Source organism: Rhyacophila brunnea, unplaced genomic scaffold (genome assembly GCF_057557595.1).
Source record: "Rhyacophila brunnea isolate RB1 unplaced genomic scaffold, BYU_Rbru_1.0 scaffold_22, whole genome shotgun sequence".
NCBI lineage: Eukaryota > Metazoa > Arthropoda > Insecta > Trichoptera > Rhyacophilidae > Rhyacophila > Rhyacophila brunnea.
The window spans coordinates 30,807,072-30,833,750 of NW_028232882.1; the positions used below are offsets into that span (position 1 = coordinate 30,807,072).

The following is a 26,679-nucleotide window of genomic DNA, read 5'->3' on the forward strand; positions in this document are numbered from 1 at the left end:
GATTGCATAAAGTATTTGTAGATCAATGGACATATTTTAAAAAAATGAGTCATTGCAGTCCAAGATCTTGAAAAATATCTAACATCCATCTATAAAAATGTATTGAAGCAAAAATAGACCTCTGCAGGTCTATTCTAACAGTTATCACTTTAGCATGTTTCTGTTATTTTCTTTGGTTCAAATTAACATGGAAGGCAATTCTATACACAGAGCAGTTGTCGGCTGCTATCTCCAATTCCTAATACGGTGAAAATTTAGGTTGGTAGACATGTCAGTCAAATTCAGGTATGTTCGTGTTGCCAGTTACAGCCGAATCCAAGTGGATAAGACCGAACACAAGAATTTTGTATTGACAGGTCAGACATATCAACATAACCTACAATTTTATTAGTCATGTCATTGCGATTGCAGCACGAATGTAAGTAAAACAAATATTATGTTACTACTAGCTGCTACTAGCCACTGCATATTTGACAGCTCGCGGGGAACTATAAATTAAGACGGCAGCCGTGACGTAATCATATTTCAATTCTCAGTATTTAAAATTGATGTGCTCTGTCTCGTTCTTTAAGTTAACATGGCTAAGAGAGGGGCTGTTAAAAGATAGGACTTTTGACAGTTCAAATGGTTAACTTATTTACATAATTCCGCCAGAATACATATAGTGATAAATGTGATATATTTATCACAATTAGCTCTTTTTGGATGTTAAGTGATATAATAGAATAGGCCTGCTGGTCTACTGATTAAGTTAGCTACAATTGAATGCATTGCAGGTTCATTTGAAGAGATTTTCACACGTCTTCTACAATGACATTCAAACGTAATTTCAGATTCACACAATTAGATAATTACTTACACGATCCTGTGTGCGCAGATATTACCAAAATAAGCCTTGAATACTTATATTCATAGGATTCTACTACACTGTATAATTAAATTTGTCTTCAATTTGACTGCAATTTGACATTCCACAGATCTCACATATAGCGGTATCAAAGTTATTTGAATATAAAATTTAGCTTTAGAAAAATATTCTCTTATCAATATTATTTAGGCAGCCAGAAATAATCAATACATAGACTATTGTTTTAAAATGAATAATCATGTAAACACCGAGAAATACATACATACTCAAGCAACAGGGTTCAAACCAGAATGTGAGCCTCATTTTGTTACTTTGGGAATTCATTCATTATTTCAATAACTAGTGACTTGTTTAAGGTTTTTGTATGTGACAGACCCGGCAAATATAGCTTAGAGAACAAGTGTGAAACTTGCCACAAATGAACCTTCAATGTGAAACGTCACTTCAATAATCCTTTTATCAAGTTCTCATGCATATATTATAGTCTCTATCTGCAAGTTTTTCTTCAATATCTTTAAGGGTTATCAGACAGAATAATATATATCCATGACTTGATCTGTATGTCAGTGACGAAGGGTGGATGTAGGCTGTGGAGATCTGACAAAAATACACACTAAACTTTGTCTGTCATACTTACTTGTTTTCATTGAACTAAGAATACAATTGCAAAAAACACACCATAATAGTTAAAAAATATTCTTCTATGTATTGTGGTTAGGCAGGGTTTAATTCAATTTTAAAAACTAACCAAAACTATCTGCAATTTGTGTTCTTAGTTCAAGTAAACAAATAAATATTATAATTATTGACAGTTTATTGTGCACATTTGTTGTTGGATCTCCACAACCTACCTCCACCCTTCACCGCTGCTATAATATGTCCATGTTATTTTGGAAAAGCGACTTTTTATACATAATAAAACAAAACTCCATCAGCCCTAAATCTCAGTTTCATGAAAATGTCAATTGATCTATATTTAAATGTATATAATATATCGTCACCGTTCAGGCAAAAGTCACGAACCCTAAAAACATAGTTTTGAGATATCGCAATTTGAAAGTTTGAAAATGCAGGAAAAATCAGATTTAACTCTTTTACTCCCAGCTGATTTAGCCTAGCATATGCGAAAACTCCCAAGCGTTTTTTGACAACAAATCGTCGATTTAGTTTTTTTTAAATAACTAATTCTACACATGTTTTAAAAATTTGAAACTTTTTTTGTGTGTTCTCAATGGTGTATAAAGCAATAATAAGTAATAATATTGATAGTTTACATCAATAAAACAAAAGAAAAAAATAATGTATCAATATTTATTTAGAAATGAACGGATAAAACTATGTTTGAACAACAAAACAAGTGTGACAACATTTTTTTATTTATAATTGATATATCAAATTTTATAATATAATCTATCCTTATGTAGTAACAGAAAAAAAAATAAACATATTATTATTTCTCTATGAAATAGAATTTTTATAAAGTAATCAAAAAAAATCGTATAGTGTCAAGGTATTCAAGAATATTATTCAATTCACGAAATCGCAAGAGAATTCGATACAGTATCGACGACTAACTGATATGGAATGAAGTAATTTCAAAAAATAAGTCTCAAAGCACTAAATCATTTATAATATTATTTATATTCATGTATTTTTTCACCATCATACCAAAAATACAGTGGCATCCATTGTTAGTTCAAAAATTACAAATTTCATTTTGTAATGTGATATATGAATCATAAAACAACTAAAAGAAATATCAGAATTTAAAATGTGTCATAAAAATAATGTTTTATTATTTTTATGACCCTCTTTGGTCTCAAGTTCGACAGCAGAGCAATTATGACTTGTGAGTTATTAGGGTATGGCATAATTATAAACAATGCCGACACTAAAATAAATGTTAGTCACCACCCAACACACAGTGAATATAATGCTTCGTCTACATGAACGAAATATGACGGGAAAAAATTTGGAATAAATCGTAAATTTGGTTCCAAACTTTCGGCCGATGGATCGGCCCAGATGGAGTTTTCGTATAGGTATGGTGGGCCGAAATATCGGCCCCGTGGGAGTAAAAGGGTTAAATGTTTTTAAGGTTTTATCTACATTACATTATTTTATCATGTGGTTCTTAATAATTTCTTTAAGGTACTTTTACTTTTTGATGCTAATTAAAATATCTAGAACGTTTTGAAGGAGGTAAGGTAGCTCAATTATGGTTTGGTGACTTTTGCTTGTTAATAATCTGACCAAAGCGATCTTATTATGACAAGCTAAGGTAGACTATTCCTGTTTGGTTATTTTTGCGTATTTCAGACAAGTGTTAGAAGTTTTCAAATGACAAATCAGTAAAACTCACCATCCATAGTATAGTGACTTTTGCTTGTATATTTATAATGAAGGATTTATTTTTTTAGAGTCAATAATGTCTATTCACCTATAATGACTTTTGCTTGTTAAGATTTTATCGAAAGTCATTTAGTGGAAAACAAATCATTCGGATTTAAGCAACATTTTACTAACTAATGTACCGTGGTGACTTTTGCATCTTAAAGAACATAATTTTACGCTTCGTGTGACATACTCAACTCAAAACTGCCATTTTCAGGGTTGGTGACTTTTGCCTGAACGGTGACGATATATATCACATTCCATGTTACTGTAGTAAGTATATGAATTGTACCATTTTGTGACAAGGCTATTTCATCAATTCTAATAACATACCGTATATTGAAGTGGGATATCAAGCTTTTTGGTTTGTATCGATGAATTATTGAATTGTATTGATAATTGTTATACGTTCGTTAAATATGTTCACATTTGCAATTTTCAATCATCAAATCAATGAATAAAGTAATATCAATTATATTGAATTCCTCATTTTTTTGTACAATAGTTGTTTGCGTTGTAACACCATTTTTAACCGGTTAAGTGCCCAAAGCGTCTTTGTACGCCGTAATTACACCAATTCTTAAGTTAATTACTATCAATTCACTAATTGCGGCATAGAAAGGATTAAGACTAAGAGTGATAACAAACTTACCTGTTCGACACCCGATTTAATTTTTTTGACGGCTCGAAACTAATTCAATTTTTTTATTTGTGTACCTTGAACTATTCTTGGATATATCGTCGGTCTATCTTGTAAACCTCGTAAATCCAAATCAACTAATTGTTCAGGAGACAATAAAAACTGTCTAATTTTGGTTTTAAATGGAATTTCGAAATTTCAAAAATCCATTTGGTTACTTTTTAAATCAGCAACTGTATTCAGTAATTATTTTTAATAAATTTTCATTATACTTATTAAAAATAGCCTTTTTTGGATTTATGAGGTTTTCATACTTAGTGTATTTTGCCTTTTGATGGATTTAGAAGGTTTTCAGTCATAAAAACGAGTACTGTTTAAGACAATTGCAAATTAAGACACATTGTATAGTTTACAAAAATATCAAATGTAATGTTTAAACTTATTAACAATTTTACTTATATGGGTATATTTAAAAAAAATAATAAATGAACATGTTATTTTTTTTAATGTGGTAGATTATCGTAGTAATCGTGAAAATTTTTCGACAAAACAGTCTTCAGTTTTTGCAGGTCATGATGTTTCCTTGGTTTGATTTTAAGACGACTGGCATGTAGAGGTGAAACGTCAGCAAACTTTTTAGGTGTGACGTCCTTGTCCTTTTTGTGAGACAATCAATGACATTATTAATGGACAACGCACTCAATACAGTAGCTAGCAAGTAAATTCACGCACAGCGACATTCGCACATGTATAGGTAGACGTCACGCAATTTCCATTATGCGATATCACGCATCGGGAATTGATAGCAATATCACCTTTATTGTAATGGCGTTAGAACAGTGTTTCTAGCGTCAATGTTCATTTGAGCGAACCCGTTTGAACCAAACCGTTCGGCAGACCCGACAAAAAGCATCAGGAATTTATAGCAATATCACCTTTATTGTAATGGCGTTAGAACAGATTATGCCATTCGGCAGACCCGACAAAAAAGTAAGTGTCATTTTTATTCCCAGATGCTTCGTCCATATTAATGTCATTGGAGGCAATACACTCCAAACATCTGAAAATCTTAATTTATACTGTATAGTGCTATTTGGTTCATATAATGATGCCCTTATATCAGTGACAACCGGATTACCAACTTTTTTTCCAGGACGAACACTTTTGATAAATTTAAAGTCAAATTTGTTGAAATCGTTGTGATACAGATATTCACTATAATATGGCTCTGGTTTCTTTCGAGCATTACGGCATTTATTCCGCAGGAACATTTATATCCTGTTTTTTTTTCAGGTACCTTTCAATAGTAGAATGCATCGAATCAACTGGCATTTGGGTGTGTCCTTTTTCTAATATCCTAATATCATTCATCATTGCAATATTCAATAGTGAATTTTCCATCGTCGAATTTCAATTTTGATATGTACAACCATCGCTATATAGGATTAGTTCTCTTCTGTCTGTTTCCGATAGAGATGGCAAAAACTTTTTTGATGCTTAACAGAACATGCTCCCATGCATGTTCTGTTTTTTTCCTTCCGAAATATTGCTCACCTCTTTCTATATTTGCCTTCTTTTTTTCACTTTTCCACTCGGACTTATCTGCCTTGCATTCATTTTTTTTCCTCCTTTTCCTTTAAGTGTCCGTACTGATTTCCTGTAACGAATAATCAGTATTGGAATAAGGAACTAAATAATGGCTTTTTCACGAGATTTTCATAGTTTGAAGATCTGTCAATAGTCTCGATTATATTGTTTCCTGATAATTTTGCTAGTTGGGGTCTCACACTTATATTGTAAGAAGCTTCGTGTTGTGAATCATTCATTAAAACATTGTCATCGCTAGAAATGACCTCATATGGCGATGATAATGGAATAATATGTATGGTCTCATAATATTCCACTGGGATTATTTCTATATTATTTCCTTCCTTAGCAGCAGTTGTTTCAATTGTGTTATTTTTTATTTGTAGCATGCCCATAATTTTTTGAGCCCATGACATCTGAAAACAGATTAAACTTTGTAAATTTTGCATTCACGTAGTAAGTGGGTACTTGAATGTAATTTGATTTGTTTTCTTTTCTAATTGTATGTGCTAATAAACTAAAAACCATTGAAAATAACCAAACATCATTAAATATGCATGTCATGAAATTCTAACCTGAAAAAAACGTTCTATTGTAAATGTAACATTGTGTGCATATTATGGGAAATCATTATAAATAAAATGCTTACCTTAATATTTAATCTATATTGTATCAATATAAATTAATTCCTCTCGTAATATGATACCCAAAGTATAGTTGTATAACGAAACAAGACGAAGGTAATGTAATACTCAAGACACTGTGACAGTTCTCCATACGAAATGGCGGGATTACGGTATTTACGAGGTTTGCAAATTTTATTGTTGTATGGACGCGATTTACGAGGTTTTTGTGGATTGATTTTTGAAATTATTAAACGAGATATGGATATAAGAGTTTAACACATTCGTAGATATTCAACCATTCTAACGTATTCGCTCAAAATCTCATTTTTGACCAAAACGGGATTTACGAGGTTTACAAGATAGACCGACGATATTTGATTCAAAATCTTATAGTGCCTGTATACGTGCATGGATTTACTTTCATCAATAATGTGTGTTTTAAACTATCGCGATAATAACTGTTTACACGTAAAAGTGATGACTGTCTCGCCTTTCTCATTCTTCAAGCGTAAGCGAGACGCAATGTTGTCATAGTATGGAGCTATTTGATAGATTCAGATAGGTTCGGACAAGTTTGTAGATAATCGGTCGACTTCAAAATATTCTGTGCGGTGTAGTTTGTATTTCATCTGGCAGGGTTGCCACTATCGTTCTACTACGCATGCGCACTGCCATGCAAGTATGAATTATTGCGTGAAAATTCAGAAGCTTAACTTTTTTGATAAAAAATACTATGTTTGAATAATACGTGTTTACATCTGTATTTTCTTGTGGCTGTGATAATACGTACTGTCAGCAGTAAATCCATGCATGTGTAAATGGGGTGACAGTTAACATGGAACGCCTCAAAAAATCGTAAAATAATATATAATCTGAGATGAAATATTCTCATGCTTGCACGGAATATAATGGATTTCAAAACAGAAGATAGTCTTGTGTTTGATCTCCAATGGATTTAGTTAGCAATAGGTTCAGCATTTATTCGCAGGAATAATATGCTAATATTTAATTTTTATCTTACTGAGGCATTTGGAAATAAATCTCGGAAAAGTGGGACATGAATGGTATGCTAAAAATAATCTTGCAACGCAAAATCTCTAATGTGAAAGGCACCCCTCGTAGCCCAGTGCGTAAGGCATTAGCTTCTTATCCAGTGCTCCGGGTTCGATTACTGATGAGGTCACAATACGTTTATGTGATTTTTTAAAACTGTCTTTGTGATTGTTTCAAGTTTATTACTACACTACTAGCATTGGGCCTCATGGCCTGTTATAGTGTTACAAAAATATATATAAATGATTATTTAATAATTATTAATTATTAAAGAAATGCTTTGCAGCATTGCCTTAGTAACCGTATTATGCATCAGCTCTACTTTTATTTTTAAAGGCTCTATTTCTATAAAATGAGGTTTTCATTCTACAATAGAGTCAGGCATAGTCATTGTTTACAAAATACACTAGGTACCCAATATGACAGTTTTCAATGTACACAATGGACGTTGGAAGCATATCCGGAAACTTGTACATAATATGCAGTTCGGCGTGTCACTTCACCGTGAAATGTTGTATCGTAAATATATAGCCGTATATTAACCCATCCACTGCGTCCAACGCAACTGGTGCGTTCCCCATCAGGTGTCCATTAGATATAATTAGCATGTTGGTAATGTGGTAATTAAATAGTAATTAAAAGGTCCGCAGTGAATGGGTTAAAGACCTTCCAACCTCTTTGGGTCATATAGTATTGACATAAAATTAATGTCTAAATAAAACACGACTCTTCTTGGTTTACACTTCACAGTGAGCCAGTAGCAAACAATTTTTGCAAATAGCCGATATACTAGATTATTTCTTAGGTTAGGTTGAATTCATGAATTTTGCCAAAATCAGCTATGACAATTGAATTAATGTTCATATTGTATACGGTCATCTCTTTCCGATAGAAAGCTCACGGCGAACTGTGCCACGGTGAATTTACGTACAATATACATGTAACCAGTTGCAAGATGATAGCATGGTTACAAAAAAATATTCTAGGAACAATTAGTTTTGTTTAGATGCATCTTGATAATGGTATAACAACCAAATTAACTGTAGAGGTTGGAGTAAAAATGGCATAAGGAACGTTTTGCTGAAAATGAGTCCCAACAGTGCATCAGCAAGAGATATTCCATGACAAAGTTATAACCACTTTAACCTATCACAATGAAAAATATATGACGAAGTCAATTTAAGTTCTTATTTTAAATTGTTTTCAAATTGCCAAATAATTTGTGGAATTCAATATACCTAATGAATATTATACTTAATACGACTTAATTTGAATTTGATTTTGAAACATCAAATCTAGGATGTCATTAATGCCGAAGTAAGAATAAAAAGATATATTTTATATTACCTACCTATTGTATAGGTACTACTAATTATTGTGTTACTAGAATTTTTAATTTTTCATGAATTTTGTTGAATGTAACTGTTTTGTACAACAACAAACTCTGTGTTTTATGTAAGGTAAGCTGGATTTTTTAAACATACATATTATAACGTTTTCTTAGCTCGTATTCTTATTTGTTCGGTGGTTCTTTGTCCGGTACAAATCTTGCAATCGATTTTTAACTAACTTCCCGACTAGACATTTGAAACTTTTAGAATATATCAGAACATGATGCCAATGCATTTTTTTAATACTTTTAGCCATCTTTAAGTAGAATTGAATTCATTTTCAGTTAATTCTGTTTTGTATGAAAAGTTATTTCGACACCATTATTGTTTGCTAAGCGGATGGTTCTAGCAACTAAATTATTAATAAATACGTGCGTTACTTTGGAAATTAAAATGACATTTCAGTATTATTTCTATCAAGTAAAATTTTTTTTGATCTTTTAAGCTAGCAAGTCAAGTTTATATGATTCAACAGAAAATTTAAAGATGTTGTATATAAAAAGTTCTTTTTATCTTGTAATTGTTGATTCAATATGGTTGAAAATGTAATTATAATAATATAGAGGTTGTGATTTTTCATATTTTTTTTCGATTTATATCAAGAATTCCATTTTCTCCAAATATTTGGATGTCGAGAATTCGATTATTTTGAAGTGACAGCTTTTCTCTCTAGTTCTTTTGGGAAAACTGTCAAATTAAAAAAATATAATATATTCAGTATCAAAGGTGAGCCTCTTTTCGGTCATCCAAGAATTTTTATCGGAAAAAACATATTAGACCATTTTATGTTTACGTGAATGCGTATGGGAGATTATTTTATGCCAGGTGTGGTTTTTGCATTCTAAATGACTGATGATTTTGTTTAGAACACTTTAAATACCTAATTATACTTTTCTGATAATTGAAAATTGAAAAGCCTATAAGTAGAGCTCTCATATAATATGTCAGAATTAAACTAAATTAGTTTAATTTATATTCTTCTGACAATTTACTCTTCTGATCATAATATACGACTATAGATCCACCAGTATAAGTTGTCCACTGACTGAGGGCGCCACATGCTATGTTATCAACCTTCCCCCCCCCCCCCGGTTGATATGCTCTCTTACCAGCGGCTTAGACCTGCCGCCGACGCTCCCTTGTTTATGAAACTTGAATTGTTATTTGATTGTTAAAGAACAGAGTAAAAATACAAGAACATAAAAAAATATTTTACATGAAAACAGTTGCGTTCTTGTGAGGTTATGTACTGTTTTCGCCAATAATTTGACGAGCTCATTTATCTACGCAGAAGAAGTGCATTATTTGAACAAATATACTGCTTCGATAGACTTGCTCATCGAAATACAGTGGCGTAGGGTGCCTGTTGATGGAAGTTAGGTGTGTAGTAGAGAGCCATATTTACGGGACTAAAATTTGAATCTTGTTTCATTTTCGGTATTTTACTGATACAATTTACTAAACATAACATATCGACCCTTAATCGGCAGAACAACGTAAGCGACAATTTATAAATTTTACAGGAGAAGGTTTTTTTTAAATTATTTCCGTAATTAGTTCCAAAAATGAATTCTGTTAATGTGGTTAATAATAGTTGGTTACTGTCTATACGGAAATTATAAAACAATTGCATTAGTGCTTTTAGTTTTCGAGATAGTGGCGGTAACGCTGTTTTGCTTATGTCTATGACGCGATATTTTTTTCCAGGCATGTCGCTTACGCTATTTGGCGTAGTTGTTTTTATTTAAATAAATTTCATCCTAATTATCATGACAGGCCATTAATAATTAAGTATTAAAATAAATAACATAAGTACCCATTTATTTTACGAAAGGGGGGGTTGTTAAATAAATTAAAAATACTTTGACTTTTTAAATTAATAGTTTTGCTTGTAGATACTTAACCACATATAGGTAAAATAAAAATAAATGATTGGTATTTTTAAGGTTTCGCTTATATTATTAATATTATTAGGTATTGTTATTTTTCAAAATGAAATAGGTACGTATCTACTCGTACATAATTAAATATGGGGACCTACTAATTATGATAAAATAAAATTGTAATCAACTATTCAGTTTAACAAAAAAAATATTGTCCCACATTTTTAAGCAGTAATCGCTGTATTATCCTCATTCACATCTTCCTGATCGGATTCCGGTAAAGTATCTTCCACTGATAATCCATGTGGCAGTTTCATAAACTCATCCGTCATCTCTGAGGGATATTATATTTAACACAGAGACTTTTAAGATCGTTATACTCGATCTCCGATATTGGTGATTTAGCACTATACAGCAAGGGTGGCTGCGCTTAACGCATCACAGCACTTGATCGGGATCTGATGACATTTTCTAGGTCTAACAGTTTAGTCCTACTGTCACCAGAGTAGGTACAATATTTGATTTATAGTATAGTTTTTTAAATTATGCCTTTCGTAATTCACCAAATTTAATTTTGAACTTTGAAGGAATGCAAGTAGCAGCGAAAGATTTCCAGTCACGGAATTCTGCATATGACATGATGACCTAGCGTTGGAAATGATGGTGGGTCATTCTGATAGTGCCCAAACTACTCTGAATATAAATGACTCAATTGTCGCATAAATGGAATCGACCGGCATCGTAGTACAACCAGTGGGTCTATTCTATACTTACCGACCGCTAAAGTGATAGATATTATCAAACTTAGGGTAGGTTTGTATAAAAGTATTAGTACTTATTGCAACAATTACAACCAACGTATTGTAATTGTTGCAATAAGTGCTGTATTTTAACAGCAGCAAGAGAGGTACCGTTAAAATGTAGTGCTTATTGCAACAATTACAATCTACGTATTGTAATTGTTACAATAAGTGCTAATTCTATGATACAAACCTACCCTAAGTTTGATAATATTTATCACTTTATCACTTTAGCGGTCGATAAATACAGAATAGACCCACTGGTAATAGAATATGTATGTCTATCAATTCAATGAAAGTTGAAATTTTCATAAAATAAGATAGCATAGATAGTGTTGCCCGGTTCTTATTCTGACCAATCACAGTATAATAAATCCTTGGTTTTTTCCCGCTTTGTCAGTCCTATCCAAAGATTTGTGCATGATTGCGGAGATCTCATTACTGCCACGCTTACCATCAGTTTCACCCCATAAAAAGCAGTATCCATTATTTGTTCCACTTTCGTCGATACTTTCATTATAGTATGCGTATTTTCGACTATAATATAAATTTACGGTTTCATCGTGGGGAGCGTTTAGCACCTTCTCGAGGTCAAAACTTGCGCACAAAACGTCATTGTGATTTTTACTTTTAGTCAGATCATTAAAGAACATCTCATTGCATTTATCTTCTACGGTAAGGGGACATTTCTAAGTATCCGTTTCAATTAGCCGAAGTCTCTCGTCACCAGACATATTTGTTACTTTCTCGCAAAAAGAACACTATTATCTTTTTGGTAGATGAAAACCCAAGTTGAACTTACTGTATATTAAATACGTTTCTGAAAACATTCCGAATTACGACATTAGTGGATTCATTCAAAGAATCCAAATTTTCAGTATAAATTTTATATACATTTTTAGCATTTCAAAAATCTACAGGAAGATACTATTCTTCGTAGATTATTCCGACAGTAGTGAGATGGAACGGCGGGTAATTATTGTTTAATAAACTCTATTACCAGGTTTATTTTATCTCAGCCAGTTTTACTGGACGGCGCGAGCTTTTCTCCCAAATCGGTTTTTGCACAACTCACTACCAGATGGACCACCGAATAAACGGTACCGTAGCTTACACTATCAAATAATGTCGGTTACGTTGTTTTGCTCTACTTTATAATGCGATACAAGTTAAAACGCTAAAAGGCACAGACCCTAAAAAAATGTCACGCGAATGAGATCGGGCTGTAATATTTTTGTCACTTACGCGCTAGGTGATATTGAACAGTTCTCCGTTTAAAACGCAATTTACCAAAAAGTGTCGCTTACGTTGTTCTGCCGATTAAGGGTCGATATGTTTGACGTTTTTTTATATAGAAAGGACGACATGCACTAAAAATACATACAAAAAAAAACTTTGTATTATCTTAATTCTTTGATTGCGTGTGTTTGTAGAAGATTCGATAGACTTGTGTATTTTTGGAATTGTTAAATTCCGCTCGATAATTAAATTATTATGTTTTATCTCCTTCCTGAACAATTTGCTCAAATATAGTTGGCCGGTTTGCAGATTAGGCAGTCGAAATGACTGTTTGTATTTTTTTAAACTTTTTATGTTATATAAGTTGTCTTAACAAGGTAGAAGTGCTTCAATTAATCGCTTAGTATGGAGTGTTCGCCACTGTCAGAATATTATGTGTCCAAAGTGGTGCAATTTTTAGCTATCTGAGCTGAGGATAGGACTATTCAGTATTCATTTCGCAAACGCGTTTTTAATTGATTTATTTTCCGAAATACTTTTCCTATAATATATTTTCCTTCTGCTCACACACATAGCCATAGATAGACTACAGAATTACGTGCGTGTAAGAAATATAAAAAGAAAATAATTAACCTTTTCCTTCGTGTTGAATAATTCATATTTTTTTCGAAACCCAGTATTTAATTTAGAAAATACAATCCCCAAAAAGATTTGCAGTCGTGGTACCGACCTACTGCTGCCGGAAACAAATCGTAAAAATATATTATTAGTAAACGATTAATTGAAACAGTCTAATTTTATATGCGGAGCAATTAAATATACGTTAAAATGGATATTTTTAAACATAAAAATAAATCATTCTAACATGTTATCAAGAAGTTATACTATTGTTTAGATAGCTTTCATATTGAAACGGATTATAATGATTTAATGTTGACTATCTTATTGTTAATTATTAGGTTACTATCAAGCAGTGGCGAAGAGTGGAGGTTGGCTGTTAAGATCCGGCATAAATAGTGCACATTAAACATTGTCAGTCAAACGTATTTGTTTTCATTGAACCAAGACTACAATGTGTATAAATCTACAGTATTGTCTGTTCATTTTTTGAACACAATTAAACCCTGCCTAATTCAAGCCATAGTAGATAATAGTTAGAAAGTACTCGTTTATCTATAAAATATCTAAAATTATGCCATTACACCATACATAATTTTAGATATTTTATAAATAGAAGAATATTTTTTATGGTTTTGGTAGATTTAATAAATTTAAAAAAAAACTAAGCAACAATATGTGTAATATGTATACTTAATTCAACGAAAAGAAATAAGTTTGAATGAAAAAATGTGCACTATTTTGTCGTATCACTCATAGTCCCTATCATACCATAACTATGGTTTGGTTAGGCAGGGTTTAATTGATTTTTAAAAACGAACTGACACCATCTGTAAATAATTGTATTGGTTATAAGTGCGATATTTATGTCGGATCTTAACAGCCTACCTCCACCCTTCGCCACTGCTATCAAGATTCACTGTAGTCAGGCCGTGACACTAAACTGTAAACATCGGTGATAGGGCTAGTTATTGGAAAGCAATAAATGGTAAACTGTTTGCAGAAAATGATTATGATTGTTTCATATTGAAATAAATTTTAATATTTTGAACGAAATATGCAATCGAAAATCTTTATTTAAAGTTGTTTTTAGTGTAAAGTGAGAATGCCGACAAATTATTTTTTTATTAATGAAGTATTTTTAATAAAAAGTAATGTTTTTAATTTTAATAGTTGAAAATCATTTTGTGATGTTTTGACGTTATTATAATTACGATTTTTCTGCATTCTAACTGTTACTGTAAGACCACATTTCATTGATTCGGTGTATAGTTGTTATTGTCACACTATTATGATTGTAAAGCTAAGCGCACTTTACTGTTTGTATTTCTAATTGAAAAATATGAAATTAAAAAGTTTTATTTTTGCTTTTTCTCGTCTCATGCCAAATGCCGAAATATTCGGCAAGAAAACCAAATTGTGCGCTTGCTTATTATTAAGTTAAGTTATAAATTGTTAATGACTGTATTTTTGTATAAATTGATTTTATGTGAACGACGGTTATCGCAAAACAGCTTATATTTTGGTGATTGTCAAATAAAAAATTTATTTTCTGATGTAGTTAGTAATAATTAGGTAGATACCTAATTTGAAAATGACTATCCACACTGAGTTTATAATTTTTTAAACTACTATTTATAAATACATAACTATATTTTTTATTCAACGATTAATTCACAAGATTTACGAATGTAACATTCTAATTATTGAACATACCTACATAATTTTGAAAACAGTTCTGAGAAAATATATGACAACCAATAGAAAAAATCTTTTTAAAAATATATGACATCCCACCCCACAGGAATCGAACCTGCATCTCTCGGATTTTAAAAAGATTTTTTTTATTAGTTATAATTTATAACTTATAATATATTTTCTCAGAAGTGTTATTAAAATTATGTATGTTCAATAATTAGAATGGTACATTCTTAAATCTTGTGAATTATTTGTTGAATAAAAAAATAGTAATTAAAAATATTAGCAAGTTCAAGTAAGTTACATTAAAAAATCTTAGCATAGTGTTATGTGTGCGTGGGCGCGATACACGAAAGATGCAGGTTCGATCCTGCGGGGTTGTCTTACTTTTTTAAAAAGATTTTTTCTATTGGTTATTCTATATTTTTTCAGAAGTGTTTTCAAAATTATGAATGTTTACTGTTTATAAGTTATATTGCGTTAACCAAAGTATTTATATATTGTACTCAATACGCCAACCCATTGTATTGTAAAATTTGATTGTGGGAATATAACATGTTTGTTAGAATAAGTAGAACTACCTATACGGAAAGTGTCCTCAAGATATCGTAATAACGAAAACAAATTCAGCTAGTGACTTATCTTCATACGCGTGCGTACCCACTATCTTCCAAACGACATGACATATAAGTATTGCGAAGAAAACGTCCTTTTCCGGCATCCAGAAATCGTGAAATACTGCATCAAAATACGTTACGAAACTTAACCCGAAACTGAACCAAGACTATTTAATGGTATTGCGCATATATTAACTATTTTTAAAATGAGATATTTAAAATACACTGCTTAAATGTTTTTTTTAATTAGTGAGCCGAGCAAACATGAAAAAAAAATGTGAAAACATAAAGGTGGTCGCACACTGAATATTTGATGTGTGTTTAGTGGTTGTTGATAGTGTGCGACGGCCTTTATGTGATTTAAAAAAAATGTTAAATTACAAGTTTGCAAGGATTACTAGAATGATATACCATATTAATGATTTGTTATTATTAATAAATAATGTTATACATATTTAAAAAAAACGGGACAAAATAAAGATTCGCTAAACTAAAAGAAACCAAACCATGCATATTTATTATGTCATTTACCTTTTACCTTTTGGCTTTCGAATCATATTCACGGCGAATAATTGCGATGGATGGAATCGTTTACACAGGAAAATTTTTGTTATTTTGGTAGGAATTACATCTAATATATTTCAGTTATTTTTGGTTACTAAAATTAGTGTCAACGTAATTTTATCAATATTAATTTAATCACTATAGAGTGTGCACAGTTGGTTGAAACATTATCGTAAAATCTATTTTTTTACATAGCTGTTTTTTGCCAGTTGACGTAAAATAAATGGCATTGACCTAATAATTCTATTTAATTTTCTTATTTGGTAATCTAAATACTGATAATGAGTAGTTTAATATAAACTTAAATTTTACAATGTTAATATCTAAACCAGTGCTCCCCAACTTTTTTGTTTGCTGAAAAATTTAGAGTATTTTGTAAATTCTTGGTGAACCGTTACCTTACTAGACATTCTGATATATTATTTCTGCGTGGCTAACAGGATACAAGCAAAGATTTAAAAAAATGATATATAGGTACACACGTAAACTTTGACCAACTGTCAGCGCCCAAAATTGCCATCTCTACTTTGAAAACTCATATTATTCACATTCCTTCATTTGCTGCTCCCTTAGAATGTGTCGCCCCTTGGCAATGCATACCCTGCCTACCCACACGGAAGTCACTGCCAGTGCAGTTAGTAAATTATAATTAACGAATATTTTTGGAAAACTATATTACATAGTATATTAATCAATCATCAGCGCATCTATTCTATACACAAGGCTGCTATCGGTAGCTATCGAGGGTAGCTTATCATATTTATGTATTGAGGCGTTTAGTAGTTACAATAAGTTAACCGTCTGAACTGTCAAAAAGTACTATCTTTTAACAGCACCGTCTAACAGCTAACGGCTAACTTATTGTAATAATTATATTACCTTAATACATAAATATGACAAACTACCCTCGATAGCTGCCGATAGCCGCCTTGTGTATAGAATAGACCCACTGATCCACTAATTATCATATTTTGATAATATGCTGTAACTGTAACTGGGGTAATGAAATAGAAAGAAGTATTGATACTAGAGTGTCGAACTCATGTGTCAAAATGTTGTCCGAGAGAGATTTATTTAAAAAAAAATTGCTAACGATACCGTATTGGTCTAAAATACAGCCCTAAAGGCCGGTTCGGATTAGTAGAGTAGTTTAGTCGAGTGGCGAGTGATTTAGTTACCATTAAATGATTTAGTAACTGAAAAGTGTCTGAACACAGTACATTAGTGAGTGACATTATTTTTATTGAACATACTTAATTTAGAAACACTTCTGAGAAATATATAACCAAAATACGACACCCAGCACGATTCGAACCTGCGTGATGAACCTGATTCGAAGTGTTGTCAAATTATGTATGTTCAAAAAATAAATAAGTTAATAACTTCATTTATAATGGCTGGAGGAAGAAATTCTACGACAACTAATGAACTTCACTAAAAACAATGTGTTCAGACTTGTCTCGTGGCTTGTTTAGTTTGTATTTAGTGAGAGTGGTGGGGGTGCTACTCAACCGAAAAATTAGAACAAAATGGATTGACTCAACTAAATAATTTTACTAAATTACCCAACCAAATTTGTCTGTTCGTACACGTTTAGTTACTAAATTACTCGCCACTCGACTTAATTACTTGACTAATCCGAACTGACCTCAAGTGTGTTTACACTTTGGTTGACACTTGTCTTTTAGTAGACAGGAGGAAGTGTTCAATCAGCGATATCGTTTTTACACACCTTGCAGTTTATATTTAAATGTTTAATATCGAGTTATCGTACATATTATACAAATAGTGTCTAGTACATTCACAAATTCGGCTTATCAGCACATCATGTGCTGTGAGTCGTGAGATATGCAGGGCAGGGCGGTTAGGATGACATAGTATAAATTATTGAAAGGGTTAAAACAAACTTACGGGTCTCATTTATTTTATTAGAATTGCGAACGAAACACATGGTTAGTATTGATTGTGTCAAATAATGATTATGCTGTTGACCCGTTTACTAATCAATCCAAACTGTCTAAAGCAGTACTTCTCAAAGTGGGGGGTGTGGCCCCCGTGGGGTCAAGGGAACCGTGAAATATTTTAGTATTCGAAGAAAAAATCATAAAAACATGATTAATATCTCGCATTAAACAGAGCAACTTCTTTGCAATACAACTCGATGAATCTACTGATATTACAAAGTTCGCACAGTTAATGGTTTGTAAGGAACTTTTGGCGACAACAAATGTAACATATCCACCATAATCTAGAAAATCATGATAAAAGTGTACTTAATATAATAATAATTAATGGTAAATAAAGTACTGTTCTCTAAAGACTAAAATTTTTGGGGAGCCTTGGATTTTTTTTTCTGATTTCGGGGGCCGTGGTATAAAAAAAGTTTGAGAAGCACTGGTCTAAAGCAGTTAGATACTGCTCAGTAGTTTGATAAAGCGTAGCAGAACATAAGTTAAATAATCAATACAATAGAAAGAAGGTGACGATCATAATTTTAATCTATATATTTCTTTTCTAATTTAGCAAACATCGATTTTTTTCGAGTTTTTTGATTTCGAGTTTTAGTACTGTGACTTTGAGTTACACACTTTTTTTTTTTATAAAAATTGTATTTTTTTAATTAAAAAAAGAATAAGTAGTACCTATGTTATAACTATGAAATAGTTTATTACTTATATAGCTTAATAAACTACATTTTAACGTTAGAAATATTCCCAAAATATAATGTATTAATAAAAATCAAATTTCAAGTTTATTTTTTAACTACTTTTACCTAAATAATATTTATTTTACAACGTTTTTGTTAGCTCGTATTCTTATTTGTCCGGTGGTTGTTTGTCCAGTACAAATCTTGCAATCGATTTTTAACTAACTTCCCGACTAGCTAGACATTTGAAACTTTTAGAATATATCAGAACACGATGCCAATGCATTCTTTTAATACTTTTAGCCATCTTTAAGCAGAATTGAATTCATTTTTAGTTAATTCTGTTTTGTATGAAAAGTTATTTCGGAAGAAATCCGTAATCCAATCCACTATTATTGGTTGCTAGGGGGTGGTCCTAGCAACTAGATTATTAATATATACGTACGTTACTATGGAAATCAAAATGAAATGTCAAAATGACATTTCAGTATTCTATATTTGTTTGTTTGTTTTTTATTTACTTCATATCAAGTACAAGTTTGAGCATATTGAGCATAATAATTCAACAGAAAATTTAAAAACGTATATAAAAAGTTCTCTTTATCTTGTAATTATTTTTATTTTCTTACATGCATATTGATTATTTAAAAATAAGGTTAACAGTTTAATGTATCAAATTGCAGGTTTTTATAAATATTTTGTATTTTCACTGTAAGAACGTTTATTTGTATTAAAATAAAAACATTACCTTCAAAATAATAATTTACACCTGTCATTATAGCCACATAGCTTATATACGGATCATCTGTATAACTACATATCGAAACTTTCAAGTAGGTATTCTAAACGAATGATTGAATTATTTTTTTAGTGAATATCCATTCTTTGAGTATTATATTATGGAATACATATTCGGAATATTGGTACCTTCTGAATCTGTATATTATTATGTATTTTCGACTCTAATCTATTCGGAATGTCCTGTAGGCATAACCGAGTGGCTTTTAAGAACACGAGAGTGAAAAATAATGTCGACGATCGATCTGTCCCGAACAGCTACAGCTGAAATTTGCTGCATAAACGATTCCATTTCTCGCAATACGGCAAGACAATTATTATTATCCCCTTCCACACGATTTGTCTGTTCAAAAAAGCACCCATTAAATACTGCAAACCCAAATTGGAAATAACATGAACAGCAAGGAGAAGATCGTGCCAGAAGAAAGAAGAATTCGGCAGGTAGAAGGAAAATGCAGTTGGCGGGATTGACTTCTGACACTATCTCCTCATCTTGTGGTTTGAATTACTTGAATGGCTTTTATATATTTGGTCAGTATTTTTATCAATAAACGGTAAGTATTTTTAAAATGGAATTTTCAATATAGTCACAGAAAACGTAACATACAGTGAAAATTAAAGATATGCGTAATTTCAAAGGCTTTTTTTCCAGTGGCGTACAATCCATAGATTCTGTAAATATGGAGCATGCCCAGGAATTATCGATAAAGTACTATGCAATAATATTGTGTGTAAAACTGGGTGTATTATATATATATATTTTGAACAGCATCCCTTCAACGAATAGTCACAAATATAATGTTACACTGTTCGGATAATGTTTATCAGAGATTTTAGCTAAATTACGTATTTCTTATCTATATTGTATTGATTACTTACATCGTAGTAAAATATGGATTACTTAAAAATACTTGCCAGATATTGAAAAATATTTATCAAATAAATAAACAACTTTTCAATTACATCTATTGGGAAGTTAATTCTAGCAGTAGTATTGGCTGATACTCACATATATTTAATACCTATTTCATAAGTACATATTAATTTTTGCGTTAACTTTAACGCGACCAGTAGCACTATTCTGACACCGTGTTATAAGTTAACACTAAATTTAGCACCTACGCACTCATGATATTACTATTGTAATAATTTATTGGCATACATTTTTTAAATGGGCGCGCAGGTCATAAATTCTGTGTTAAGAGTAAACACGACTGCCTGAATATGTCTATGGCCTAAATAAGCATCCAGTATTGATACAATTAATTTAGTATGTCATATTGACAAAAATGCATTGTATGTTTCTAGTAACTGGAGAATCAACTATATATATATACATCAGTGGCGGCTCGTGGATATTATATCTGGGGGTGCTGCGGTTGATTAAAAATAAATGATTATTTGGATTATATTTTTCATTACAAAATTGATTCATCTGTCTTCTTTCCTTGAAAGAAGGTCTATCACCTTTTAGTTGCTCTCGACATCTGTCGGGACTCGCGCCGTGTGTAGCTACTAGCTCAGAGTCGCTGTCCCGACAACATTTGCAACGCGAAAATATTGTCTGAAGCGGCAGTACCAGACTAAACTCTGAGCGGCGAGCCCCGCTCACTTCACCTATTCGAGCATATTCTATCGAAAATGGTACTGCATGAAATCACGCGATGCATCACTTTCATCACGGTTATGATAATTATTATTGAATGTATTGGTGCGTGGGCAAGCTTAACACGCTTTAATAATATTGATATTTTCATATAATATACATAAATTTATGTATATTATAATAGTACATTTTTCTCAATTTGCTTGGGGGTGCTGCAGTTTCTCAGTGCATATGGACGAGCCGCCACTGTATATATATATATTATATAACTCGTAAAAAGACCAATTTCGCTTAAAAAAGAAGAATAATCAGTGGTCTTTCTGAGTTATTAAAACTGGCCAATTGAAAATCGAAATTACGATTTACACTATTTAGTCAACCCGTTTGAAACCATTGGTATGGGTTCACTATTAGGTAAAGAAGGGTCCGCAGATGACGTTCAGGTTCAACGCGTAATAGTGGCCGGATATAGCTGGTGGTAACAATGGCAAAGTCCCTTTGTGTAAAACAATTATCTTATTTTGTAGATTAAAATAAAACGTATACGGATTCTAAAGTATACACTTGTAGGCTTGTTTTGTTACTCCCCCCCCACCAATTTCCTGCGACTAGATCTGTCTACTAACCAGTGATGCCAACCATACTACAATTATAGTACAATACTATAATTTTAATTCCGTGGAAAATGTAAAATACTATAATTTTATGCCAAATATACCAAAATACTATAATTTTAAAGGATTCAAGACGAAAAATGTTCCTGTTCTATATATTTTTTCAGAAATACTATAATTTTTACACCTTTGTACTATAATCAGCATCGAAAAATATGGTAACACTGGTACTAACCTTCTTTATCTAATGGTTAATCTATCGTCAAATTTAGGCAAGTTATTAATCTATAGAATTCATATTTATGTTAAAGAAAATACTTAGGAAATTAAAACCTATAGATTAAATTTTAAACTGAAAGTTAGGTGATATTATAAAGTAATAATTTACTTATCAGTGATTTTTAAAACCATGTGTTATTAAAATTAATTCCGATTGATGTGAAGAGTCTGTTTTTGATGACTGTTTGGATACTGATGATACTTTAGAAAAAAATCATTTATGATAAAAACAACTAATGTATTTTGATTCTCTGCGAATGATACTGTCCCAATTTTCAGGCCTTCAGTGAATCACGACTACTGGCATAACTATGCTTATTGGTTATCATGATGGACAATAATGTATTAATATGTATTTTCGGCATGTGCAGGTCAATCCCGCGTGGAAATGGAGGACCGCCCCCTCGACCCCTACCCCTGACCGGTCCGCCGCCGGTGAATCCGGATGTGATTCCACCGAGGCCGCGGTTCACTTCGCCGCCTTTCGAAGACACCCCTCCTGGAACACAACCGCCCCCGCCAGGATTCGAACGGCCTGACGACATAGGTCCTCCCGGAGTCAGCGAGCGAGATAGGCCAGAAAGACCACCTTTTAGAGATGGACCAAACTTCCGCGAACGCAGACCGCCATTCGGAGACAATCAACATCCTTTCAAGGATAATAATCAGCAATTCCCGTTCAGAGAAGGGCGTCCACCGTTCAGAGATGGAGCCCCACCAGGCTTTGGAGATCTGCCTCCACCTGGATTTCGAGATGTTCCGCCTGCTGGTCACAGAGATCCTGGATTTAGAGAACAGCCTTTTAGAGACGGGCAATTCAGGGATGGACCTCCCCAGCCATTCAGGGATGGGCCGCAGCAACCGTTCAGAGATGGGCCACATGGTCCACCACAGAATTTCCGAGAAGGCCCACAACCACTGTTCAGAGATGGTCTACCACCATCATTCAGGGATGGACCTCAACCTCCGTTCAGAGATGGTCTTCAACCGGCGTTCAGAGAAGGACCTCAACCGTTGTTTAGAGATAATTCTCAGCCGCACTTCCGGGATCTTCCACCGCAATCATTTAGAGATGGTCCGCCACAGTCTTTCAGGGACGCACCGCAGCAACCGTTCAGAGATGGTCCTCCTCAGCAATTCAGAGATGCCCCTGTACCCACGCCATTTAGAGATGGCGTGCCATTTAGAGATGGAGCTCCTCCGGCTTTCAGGGATGGCCAGCCTGGTTTTAGAGAGGGCGCAGGATTTAGAGATGGGCAGCAGCCTAACTTTAGAGAAGGCCCGCCACCAAACAGAGACGGATCGTATCCCGCTAATTTCAGAGATACTTTCAGAGAAGGTCAACCTCCGACAAGAGATGCTCCTCCTCCTCATAGTAGAGATAGTACAATACAGCCACGTGAAGGACATCATAGGAGTGCACTGCGTCCAGATAGGGAAAGTAATTCAGCTCCGTATGTCAATCACGATAGACACAATAGAGACTATTCTAGACAAGACTACAATAGAGACAGATATAGAGACCGCCGAGAAGATAGAACTGGAGACTCTGAAAGGAAAGAGCGAGATCATGACAGGAACTATGAAAAGAGTAGAGATGAGCGCCCGGTAAGAGATAGCGACAAGAATCGTGAAGCCAGTGATAGGGACAGGGATAGAGACAGGGACAGGGATAGGGACAGAGATAGAGACAGAGAAAGAGAAAAGGAAAAAGAAAAAGAAAAAGAGAGAGATCGAGAGAAAGATAGAGAACATGGTAGCCACTATCCCGCAGAGAAGAGGCGTCGATCGGATTCTCCCAAAAAAGAAGGTAAAGATGATAAAACCAAGTCTCGTGGTCGATCTAAAGATACAACGGAATACAAAAGAGATTTGAAGCGAGACCATGATAGGGACAAGAAGTTCGATGACGATAAGACTAAGGACAAAGATAAGAAATTTAAAGATAAGAAGAAAAAGAAGAAGGATGTTGACAAGAAGAAGAAAAAGGAAAAGAAAGACAAAAAAGAAAAAGTCGAAGTTATAAAAGTGGAGACTAAAGTTGTAGAAAATAAAGTTCTGGAAAATAAAGTTGCCGAAGTAGATGAGAAAAAACCGGAAGTGATTAAAGGTGAAGTGGTTAAAGAAGAAGTTCCTGATCTTTATACTGATATAATGATGGACGGAATTGACAAAAATATTCTAAATAATTATGGCAAAGATATAGACGTAGCTAATGATGACGATAAAGAATTGTTTGACTGCCTTGAGGTGCGAGCGAGCGACATTGATTTGAAACCTGAATCAATGGAGCCAGCTAAGGAAAAGCCAAAAGACCAAATGCTGGCACCGATGCCGGAACTATCAAAATGGGAAATGGAGGATGACCCGTCGTTCGCCAGTGAGAAAAGAGAATCGGGAGAAATTCTCTCTCCCAGTGATAAATCAGGTAAAGTTACATCGGAGGTGTTGAAGAGGGCTGAAAATGCTATATTTGCCAAAGCCATTAATTCAATAAGACCGATTGAAATAAAAAAAATCAGTTCCGATCGAGCGAAATTATACTCTGGCGAACCTGGAGAAATTACACCCCCTGAAGTGGAAGTTGAACCGGACACAAAAACGGTTAATACCATTCAAATCACCATTCCTTCTGGCAGTGATGATCCAAGATCTGTCGAAATTAACGATGTCCGCAAAATCAAACGTGAGAAATCTCCTCCGCCTAAATTATCTGTGAAAGAAAGACTCGGCGGGAAGGTGGATGAACCTTCTCGAAGATCACGTGATGAGAGAATCGTCCATAGCACAGTCGAAAGGATAAAGTCTAGATCGCGAACGCCGCAGTCGAGAAGATTCGAAGGTGGATCTAGTCACAGGAGGATTACTGTAGATTCTTCCGGAGACGGTACTGGCAATCGCCGCTTTATTAAACAGGAAGAACCGGATCCCAGGGTCGAGCGTAGGGTTATAGAACATCCTAAAGATGATAGAAGAGTTGTGGGTCGTGCGGACAGATATGAACACCGTCCAGGTCACCGCGAAAGACGTGAACAAGCTCAGCGTGAAAGAAGAGATCGGGGAGACAATCAGCCCGAAGATTGGAATACCAGCCCACCGCCAAGGGAAAGACCAAGGCACGAAAGAGAAGAATTCAGAGAGAAGCGGGAAAGACACCAACATAACGTCGACGAAAATGTCGAAAAAGTTAAAAAGAAAGAAAAACGACACAAAAGAGATGAAAAGAAACCGAAAAGGGTTAAACATGAATATGGGAGTGACGCAGGACTTGAAGGGACACCAAAAATGGCGCGAGACGAAGGTAGAGACGATGCTGTGGGTGTTTCTAAAGTACCATTTTCGCCGCCGCGAAACGTCAAAAACTCTGATGGAAAGAAAACAAACTTGGATGAAGCCAGTTTCGAACCTGATTACGACGAACCTCTAGAATCTGAAATAGAGACAGGAGAAATTAATGAATCCACAGAATTACAAAATGAGATACCGGACACCGGTGAGCATGCAACAATCCATCTCGATCTGAGTAATGTCAAGAAGAGAACGCGTTCTGTTAGTTCTTCTGGTAGCTCGGACAGCAGTGGGTCGTCGAGCAGTTCCGACTCGCGGAAGAAACGCCGCAAGAAGCGCAAGGCGAAGAAGCGGAAACTAAAGAAAAGATCCAGCGACAGCAGGAGTGATTCCGAAGAGTCAAGCTCCGACGGACACAAGAAGAAGAAGAAAAAACACAAGCACAAAAAGAAGGCTATCAAGAAGAAAAAGAAATCGAAACACAAGTGAAATTAGATTTGTCTGTTAGTCAGTCATCTTTGAATCAAAGATTTTCACATTTTTTTCCTAAGTAATTTATAAGTCAAAATAAGGTGGACAAATTCAGCGCAATAAGTAGGCCATCGTCAAACCGTGTGTATGATATATTGCATCTGGCTTACGTCATCAGTGCCAACTTGTGAGCCTTATTTTGAATGTTTCCGGACTATAGTTTTTTTTAATTTTGCTGAAGCATTTTATCGATTGATTTGACCTATTTTGGGCGTTAAATAGAATTGAACGCTCTTGATTGCTTACAGGCTGTAAAATATGAAAAGAAGTCTTTCAATAATAATTTGTGTGTGTTTTGTACAGTATTGTTAAATCAATTAGTCATTGGATTTGTAACTGAAAATACGCTAGGCAGGTTTACACAATTTTACTGATTGACTATTTGTTAGAAAATTCTACCTATTATGAATACAGTTTTCATTGTTGACTTTACTATTAATTAACAATTGAATGCCGCTATTAGTTTTTACATATTTAGTGTATGACGCGGCATTCGCGATAGGTACTTTTCCTGTTTGTAAACACACAGCAAATAAATATAGTGTTTTATGTGTAACATAATATTCTCAATAAAGAATGGATTGAGAAAACAAGTGTTTTATTTATTATTTTGTGATGCAATTCCCAATTTAATTCACCCCATGTCACATGTTTCTTATAATGCTCTTAATTACACAGTCAAGTTGTGACTATATTGAGATGCTTGTCGCATACTGTCACGGCGACAACTTTAGTCTATGGTTTCGTCATTTTGCAGAATATTTTAAACGATCACCACCTCTGTAAATTCAATGACCGAGAGTGCCAAACGTAATGTATTAGTATTTTTAATTATTATTCATTATTCATGCTTTCAATTTTTTTTAAGAGTTTCAACGTGTGCGTATGTTAAAATTACTTGCAATATTATATCCATAGATAATATTTTGAACACAGAA

General features: G+C 33.5%; 1 protein-coding gene across 12 annotated transcripts in view; it reads left to right on the forward strand.

Annotated features, from left to right (window-relative positions):
* snama (something that sticks like glue) overlaps positions 1-26,322 on the forward strand; it is a 59,420-nt gene extending 33,098 nt beyond the window's left edge. For all 12 annotated transcript variants that reach the window (XM_085949425.1, XM_085949433.1, XM_085949427.1 and 9 more), the window contains one exon: positions 22,294-26,322. In XM_085949425.1, the coding sequence (XP_085805551.1) occupies positions 22,294-25,699 (3,406 nt within the window). In that variant the 3' untranslated portion in view covers positions 25,700-26,322. The remainder of the gene's footprint in view (positions 1-22,293) is intronic.
* The last annotated feature ends 357 nt before the right edge of the window (positions 26,323-26,679 follow it).